We start from the raw sequence: 9,280 nt of genomic DNA, 5'->3' as shown, positions 1-9,280 counted from the left end.
GGTGCAAGACTGCTCCTTGATCCTCGGCTCTCTGTATCTCTCTTCTGCTGTGCCGTTTAAGAGGGTAAAGCCGGAGGATAGGACGCAGAGATGAGCAGGGGGATGTAAGAGGTGAATTCAGGGAAAAGGGTGGAAGTCTAGGAAAGAAAAGTGAGGGAGGATTCTCGGTTCGAGTGGGGTATAGCACCGTCCGAGTGGAGGGGCTCCTTCCCGAGTATATATGCTCGAAGCGGGCGAAGCTACGCTACAGTTCACCAAGAGACAAAAGCGACAAGGATAGGGCCAAGCATCGATAGAAAAAAAAGTACGCGATCACGATCGATCGGTGGGTGATACAACGAGATTAGACGGTTCCGTTAGGAGACGAGTTTTGTTAGTGAGACAAGCTGAACGGGCTTGCAAGAGTGTGACTAAGAAAAGTGCAACGCAACGAGAAGAATCTCGCCAGGTGGATTCGTCGAGGGGGTCGTTCGTTCGTTGGATCCTTTATTTCCTGCCGATTTTTCTCGTACGTGAAAAATATGAAGGGCTTCACGGGATCGAGTACCAGCTTGTTCGCCATTTTATTGGTGTTGTGCGTTCTGGTCGTGATCCTGATGCCAGGAGTGACCTACGCCAGGCCACCCCCATTGCTCAGGTAAACATCAGATCTTTGCGTGAAACGTTTCGTCGCGATTCTTGATTTCTCCCGTTTAGGTTTGAACCTTTTGTTATTCGCGTCATTTTAGGGGAATTTTCGTTTCATTTTCATTCGCAATGGGAAAAATCTTTGTAGATTTTTACTTAAAGTTTGTCGTGAAAAATCGAATGCATTGCACTTTTTATGTTTCACAAAGAGTTGTCTTAATATGAAAATGGAAAAATAATAAATATGAAAAGTGTATTAGTGTACTTACAAAATTGAGGAAGACATCTTCAAAGTTCCTCTGCTTACTGCCAGCAATGGAAAGCTCCCTCAACTTGTTGCACGCCCACGTGAAACGATAGGAATCCCAGTCCTGTGAACATATGAAACAAATTCAAACTACACTGTCTGAATTCTACGAATTTATAATTTTATATAAATTCATAGTTTTTAAACACATTTAACCATCCGACCATTTAACAATCCGATCGTCATGTACAGTGGCTAGAGGAAATATTAGCGTGCCTTTTTGTCCATTCGATAACTCTCTCATGGAATTACGATAACAAAGAATAGCTTTGCTGAAGAAGTACCCACCATTGCGACCACCAATGCTTTCCATTAAAAATTTTCCTCTTTCGAGAGTTTTCAAGGGAAAATCCCACTAAGACGTCAAGGAATACTTTCGAGCCTCGATCGCGATAGTTATCGACCGATTAAATTTATCGAATTATTTTCGACTCGTCGTATCTCTCTCCCCCCAAAATTGTGTTACACTTCGGCTCATTCAACGCATGTCCGAACAAAAAGGGAATCTCTGGATGGAAAAGGATGAATCGAGGGATTTCGATTAAGGCCGTGTTCCTCTCTTCTTTTTTTTTGTATTTTTTTCGTTCCCCCAATCCCTTTTTACCTTTATGGATCTCCCACCGACACTGATAACGCGACCAGTTGATAACGAGAGCTTTTGTCCCACATACGTACGGGACGAGAGATTAGCATGTCGATTGAGGAGGCAAAATTGACGACGATCGACAAACATGATACTAAAGCCCGTGCAGCTTGCAATATCACCTGCATCGACGCTTTTTTTTTCTTTTTCATGGCAATATGAATTCCGTGTTATCGCGTCGCAGGCTCTCGCTATCGGGATACGATCGAAAGGGGGTGAAATCGAGGGTGAACGCGGAAGAACCGCGGATTAGACGGCTTTGCTCGGAAATCGCGAAATTAATTTTGTTATCACACGAGGGAAATGTGTATACTTCTGTTGACAGATTTTCGTTCGTCGATTTCTACCATTTTTTTATTATTACTTTGAGAGGGAGATATGGTAGAGAACGAGGAATCTTTGTTAGAACGATTCGTGAATGACTTTAGTACGAGGATTCGATTTTCAGATACCCGATGCTTTTGATATTTCGTTAGTTGAATGTAGTTGAATTAAAAAAGGCAAAAAAGTACATGCTTGCGTTGCCTTGAATCGCAGAAGGCGATGGTACATTGGCAACAGGTTGCCAATTCGTACACGCGATAACTTGCGACGACCAGTGATGGCCAATTGGCCGGTTTCCCGCGGCGGCGATCCACGACACGGATTTCACGGCTTCTCTCGTGAAAGTTAGCTCAATGATATGTAATTGCGACTCCCGTTCGCCGGAGATTCCCACAAGTCATCGTTACGCGATCGGACAGTGACACGATGTAACATTCGCTATCACCTTAGCGAGCCTCCGCTTGTTTTTCTCTCGTTCCTCCTTCATTCCTCGATTTTTGTCAAATTGAAGAAAAAAGGAGAGACGATAATTTGCTATTTTAACGTATTACACTCGTAGCAATGATTTATCGTAATATCAATACACTTATCGCGATATATCGTGTTAATGGATTGCACATTACGTTCGCACGTTACACAATTTAGCATGAAAACAGGTGTAACGATCGAAACTGAGTGGAAAACTGCCGCTTCTCGTGCTGAGTCGGTGGTAATGGTACGTAAAAATTATTCAGCTCTATCTGAGCGGTGTGTCCAGGTTTAATTATAGATGCCTCCATTCTTTAGCGAAAAATTTCTATCGACTTCGAGAAGAGTCAGTTTTCAGTGTTTCCTCCCTCTTCCCTTGCGCGCATTTGTTCGAGGAATCGAGTCAATAATAAACACCTGTCCTATAAATACGTATCTAGTAGGAAACTTACGGAACTTCGTTATCTAGTTAATAATAGGTTTGATTAACCAGATAAGGAAGTTTTCCTTAAGATTTTCTGGCCATGAATGCTATTAGAAATATCGAACAAAGTTCGTTCGTGACAAAGCACACGTTTACGTATCTTCTCCTTCTATTTCCTAGACATTTCCCATCGTTCCGTCGAATTCCTACCGCGTTAATTATCTAATTATGCAAGAATACTCGCGTTATCGATTATTACATTTATCAAGCTCAGTGGTTAAAAATATACTCTGCATTCCACAGATAAGGAGGAAATAATGCCGCTATTTTTAAAATGGATTATCGCGAAAGCCCATCGACATTACATTCGTTCAAGTCGCAACGACCAGCGAACGATTCGATTGTTGATCGTTTTTTTATCGTAACTGAGAAAAAGTTAAACAATCTCTAGCGTGTTCTCCGTGACTTCGCGCAATTATTGCCAATATTTGCCTATTTAATTTAATGTCAAGTGTTTGGAATTGTTTCAAATTACTCCCCTTCGCGCGAAATTACTGCAAGATTATCGGTTAATTGTTCAAAAATTGTTAACTCTTTGATCATTTTGTTTTACAGTAGGCAACGAAGAGTGTCAGACCAGAGGCTCGCCGAGATAGAAACGCTTCTGGGATTGGAGAACGTGAGGGGCAAAGTAGTGACGGTTCCGGTTGCATTCGGCGTGTTGGATCCGCTTAAGATGTGAGTAACCGTGTGTAATCGCACCGAACTCCCGTTTTATCTGCACTGATTTAAAGTTGCGATCGTCGATACTCTATCTTTTTTCCTATTACGTCACAGATAAACAATAAATCGCGTTTCTCGATCTGAATTAATCGTTATCCCCGGGTCCTTCCCCTTATCTTAGATCTCAGATTTTAATTTCGTTTTATCTGTCTGGGCGGAGAATGATCGGACTAAGTAAATGAAAAATAAAGGGATTTAAGAATATATACACGTTTAATACACGTGTAATATAATTGATAGGTCAGTTAAATTGAGTAAGAAATTGAAATTCACGAAATAATTGCGATTAAGGTGATTCGCATGGCTTATCGTCGAACATCGGGCTTATCTTCCATTGACCGTGGGAACCAACGCACAGATAGCACGTGCGCGTGTGGTAGCGAAATGTATCACTGTAAATTAGTAATATCTGAACGATAACCTCTTAGGGGGAGGGAAGCGTGTAACCGGACTTTTATGTAACGATGTTCATTCAAGTTCAACGTGACCACTAACAGCCGAACGCCGCACGTAGCTCCCTTTTTCTATCGCCAAATGACAATACCATGAGTCACACGCGCCTTCTTTTCCTCCTCGGAACAGACGTCAATGTCCCTCCTCCAACAGCGAAAAGAGGAAACCACCTTACGAACAAGCCCACGCGGATCCGTACCCGGTTTCGCTAATTCTCCGCGGGCAGAGGTAAGACAGAGCCGCCCCCGTTGCACCGTTCTGTACATAAACAGGTCCGAAAATAATGGGCTATTTTGATAAAAAGAGAGAAAGAAGAAAAGGAAAACGAAAGCAAACAAGGAAAGGAGGAATGTCTATTCTGGTGGTGCAACAAGTCTGATTCTAGGTTCAGGAATCTCCGAACTGAATACGTCAGCCGTAAAACATCCTCTATTTCTAGACTGGCCACGTGTGATTTCCAATTTATTCGATCAGTCTGTCGCGAATTTCCGCGTTCAAATCAAAGAATATTTGAGAGAAGGACGTATCGTGTACCAGTTGAAAGGTCTGAAATAGAAAAGTCGAAAAAGTGGTGGAAAAGTTCGCAACATTAATTACAGTTTAATAAGAAAATTTCATACGAGGAAGATTTCGTGCGATTACATTTGTAAAGACAAAAATTTCTCAAGAAAACCTGAACGTTAGTCGTTCTGCCGACCTGAATACATCGAACCGAAGAAAATTGATTAGATTGTAAAATTGTCAGAAGATGGAAGGAACAGAAGGAATGGACGGAAATATGTCGCACGTACGCGAACAGCAGCATTGAAATTCAACTTGTTGCACCGCCCTCGCACGATAAGGGTGGAAATCAGCTTGGGACGAGACCTTCGAACGTGCCAGTGAATATGAGACGGACGAAGACATGGTGGTCACGTAAAACGAGAAATAACGGCCTATTAACAACGGTGGATACATCGTGGAATAGTTTCCAGAGAACTGTGGACGTTGCCTTGAAACAATATTAACGCCATATCACACAGTTCCAGGAGTAAATGATTCTCGCCCCTTTGCTAACCACGGTCCGCGTGCAAATTGCGTTTCTTGTTGCGATAAGGAGATATGAGCATTTTAATGAAACTCTTAGCTTCTCACAGCGTTGCTTTTTGGAACTTCCAGGGCGCGATATTGAGATTCATGTCGCGGGGAACAGTATTTCTTCTTTACTCAAGAGCGTTGCAACAGAAAATTCGTTCCAATCGAAAATAATAGACTCGCTAATAATATTATTGTATGAGGTGTTGAAAATTGAATATTCCTTGTTATTGTTTGAAGATCAGGCCCCCCTCGAGTGGTATTTTGCAGAAATAAAGCTCGGAAATAAACAATTTTCTATTTATACGCCACGTTAAAAAAAGCCAGCGTGTTATGGAAACAGCGAACCGAAATATCCGCGAAGGTATTTGCAGAAATGCAAGCCAGATACAAGGAAAGAGGTTCGCCAAATGATTTATCAAACCTCCCTTTGAGCCGTGACCAAAACCAGGCGCAGGATAGCCACCCCCGCACTCTCAAAGAGAATACGATATCAGCGGAGAGCATGCACTCTGATAATGGACGTTCGAATAACGAACGGATGATCTACTGTATTTTTGAGAACTTTTTAAGAACATGAGAGTACCAAGATAGTGCGCGCAGCCAGCGAGTTCAATTGAATAAAAGGTTGTAACGGAAGGAAGGCGACCATGTTGGAAACGCGGCAAACAATTCGATGATCGTTCTCTCCTCTGAGAATGTTTGCGTCGCATTTTTAATTCAACGTTGAACGCGTTCACGTATAGTTACTTAGGTACGTAACTACGCAAACGGAATAATGCAGCCGGGACAATTCGCGCGCAAGGAAGACGGATAAGAACGGCGCGGGAATAGGGAACGCGAATGGAGACTCTAACCCGGTTATCCCCCTTCGGACGCCCTACGAATAAATTTCTATTCGGGTGTTAACTCGGCCAGGATCGCGAACATTCACTTAAAACTGGATGAGACGAACGATTCTCCGTTTTAGCGCGTTTCGATACGCCAACATTTGCATACCGAACGAGTTCCAGAAATGTCTCTGCCCTTTCCATTTGCCGTTTTCGTTGTAAAGGTACGAAATGAATGAACAAATCGGGTAACGAACGTAGCACGCGCGATCTAAACGTCGTCGCTTCGCTTAATGAACCATCGACTCGAAAAATTGCAAGGATTTCTCCGTGAAACGAAAGTAAAGGCTTTGAGAAAAGTTTCTTAGTCGCGTAAGTCGAGAATTTTTAGAAGAAGAACAATTTCGAACATTAAAAGAAGAGTTGATGAAAGGAAATATTGCAAAATGATCGTGTTCTCGTGAAAAGGAAAAGTGAAATGACCAAGTAGTCCTCCTACGTCGACGTCTGTTCCCGTACTAACGCGAAAGGCTCGTTGTAACGCGTGTCAGCGCAAGAAACCGCGTTTTTATTTTAATCGGAGACATCTTGCTGCGCGATTGGCGCAAAATTCGTGATGCAAATTCCATTGGACTTGAGTGTCGCTCGGTATCAAGGCGACCAATGATCATTCGTTGACCAGCTCGTCGTCTCGAACAATTCATCGTCGAAATTCACGGCACGTCTAGTGGAAAACTTCAAGCGTGGGGGAGAACGGGGATTAAATGGCTTCCGGTATTCGTAATTACGCGCGGAATGCGAATTCCGAGAGCGGCAGTTGTCGAAGCAGTTTTACAATTTCCATGATACTCCTCGAGGATCAGAGACTTCACGAATTAATCCTGAATAACTTTCGCCCGGAAACATTCCACGCGAAGTACAAAATTCGAAAGAATAAATACGCGAAAATGGTAATTTGTAAAGATAGTAGTCAGACTCTGTTACAAAAGTGTTTCTCTCTTACAGGAAAGTACGCTCGAGGTTTGCGCCAGTTTTATCGTGGATTGCACGATTGTTACACATATTTCCGGGTTGCGTCGTTGATAACGTCCGTTGAATAATTTTTACCATGCGCGGTTCCCATGATTGCATGCTCGTCGATTTTACTGGCACGCGTTGTACTTTCGTTATTTTTGACACGTGTATTACGCGTGATCAACTAGAGATCCGCGCTATCCATTAAATGAAAGAAAAAAAAGGAAAAAAAATATAGCAAGGATTAAGCGCGATGTTTAATCATTGTTTTGATGAGTCGACTGGTTAATTCGATCGACGTAAATTATTATAGACACATCAGTTAATTAATATATCAGCAATTATCTCGCATTATACTACTTAGAGGAAACGTTGGATTTTTACTAAAGCTCCTTGGTGCTTTTTTCAATTGTTGCAGAGGTCGTAGACGAAGATCCGCCACGAGCAACAGACTTGAAACTTTGCAACGTATCATGAAAATTATTGCCAATGACCCCGAGCTGTTAGACGACGAGAAGATTCTCTCTTTGCCAATGGTAAGTTCGAAGCGTTCGATCCTTGACGACTTTAAGTAAAGATGATGTAGAAAAAAGTCAGTCTTCTGGTATATTAAGAACGTGAAAATATCAGAGAACACGAGACGCATGCTCAAAGTTCAACTAAACGATTTGCTATTTTCAGAACGATATGTAAAAAATAATTCTCGTACAAGAATTATCTGAATCTTAATTCCCTTGTATAGTTTCGATGCTCTAGCAACTGTCGAGACAGCTTCGCGCCCACGGAAAACGGAAGACGTCTTTTTTCCATGTAGTTGTGCAAGCGTCACGGAACCGAGTCATTCGAGTTTTTTCTATCGATAAGCTCGATCCGATTCGATCCGAGTTTTTCCGTCGTCAAGCTAATTGCACATGCAATCGAGGCAATAATTTACTGTTAAGGAAAAATGAAACGTGTCACTGGCACGCGCCTAAACTGCTCTGTCGTGAACTCTAGCGAGATGCATGGCCTTCTCTCGATAGCTGTCGGCTACTATACTACGCAATACGTATATACGTACATTTTTGTGGACAGATTGGAACTGTATCTATATTTCTAATTAATCGTCTCCTTTGTCATTAATTTTTACTACAACGGGCTGTACAAAGAAGTAGTGAATAATGAAAATGAAAACGAGCGCTGCACAATTTTTACATTATTGCGTTTGATCGAACGATTGAAATATCTCCAGGCAAAAGGACATACGTTTTTACAATGAACGTCTCTCGAAATTTCAGAAGCTGAAGGAGAGCCAGCAAAGTGTCGACGACGAGTACCGGTTCATTTAATTTCGAGGCACGAAGTCGCGCTGAAACACAGGGCGAACACGAAGACAGAGTCGAGAGAACGGAAAACGATAGAACAGAAGAGGAACGGGTGAGTGAACAGGGAGTACAAGAGGAACTACCAAGAAGAACGTTTAACGAAAAGGAAAGAGATGGAAAATCAACGGAAAAATAATGCTTTTACTAACGATCTCTCGACCCTAAAAAAAAACCGCTTGAACAGTATTACGGACCGTCCTCCGTCCGAGCTTAAACTCTTTAAACGAACCTACACTATTAGAATACTAAGAGTAACTTTAAATACGGAAAAGAAGACAGAACGATGGGCAACGTCCGAAGAAATCTCGTTCGCTCCTGAAGGAACGAAACGTCCATCGTTCCGCGTTTTTTCCTTCGATTTTTATTCTTTCCTGAACGCGTGCGTCAAACCCTTCCAGTATTTATTTATTTCTTTTTCTACACGGTAATTTATTTAAGTCTTATTTAATAGTATTTATTGATTCTTTAGACTGGTCAGTTCGATTTTTTGCGATGTCGATGCCTGTACATAGAAACTGCACCGAAAGGAGAAATTTCACGGTTCTCTATGATCGGACAATCGATTCAATCGAATTTAGAATTAACCCTTAATAGCTGAAAAGCCTCGTCACGAAGACAATACCACTTGTACAATAGAAAACGAAAGGCCCCGATACATGAAAGGAATTTAGCTTTCATTTTATTTATTTATCACCATTGTTTTCTTTATCAAATGTTGCATTTTATTACATCACTGGTTTGTTGATAATGCAAAAGAATATTTACAAATAGATCTCTCGGCCATTAAGGGTTATGGGAACAATGCAAAGCTGATAACAAATTCACTGATGTTCGAGACAATTTAGTTCAATCAAGTGGATTGTTTTTTTATATATAGCACTCTGGAGAAATTCACCTTTCAATATGCGTATTATATTCTGATGGAACACTTGTTTTCACGTTAGTCGAATTTAACAGGTCGTTCGGTCA

The 9,280-nt window shown here is 41.7% G+C and overlaps 1 protein-coding gene across 1 annotated transcript; it reads left to right on the top strand.

Moving 5' to 3' along the window:
* Positions 1-441: 441 nt before the first annotated feature.
* Positions 442-8,354, top strand: LOC143425213 (uncharacterized). The gene is made up of 4 exons (XM_076897841.1): positions 442-637; positions 3,409-3,531; positions 7,366-7,483; positions 8,225-8,354. Exons 1-4 carry the CDS (start codon positions 522-524, stop codon positions 8,273-8,275), a joined length of 408 nt encoding a protein of 135 aa, XP_076753956.1. The 5' UTR covers positions 442-521; the 3' UTR covers positions 8,276-8,354.
* Positions 8,355-9,280: the final 926 nt, after the last annotated feature.

This window comes from Xylocopa sonorina, chromosome 7 (assembly GCF_050948175.1).
Source record: "Xylocopa sonorina isolate GNS202 chromosome 7, iyXylSono1_principal, whole genome shotgun sequence".
Classification (NCBI taxonomy): domain Eukaryota; kingdom Metazoa; phylum Arthropoda; class Insecta; order Hymenoptera; family Apidae; genus Xylocopa; species Xylocopa sonorina.
This window is presented reverse-complemented; position numbering and strand designations above follow the sequence as displayed.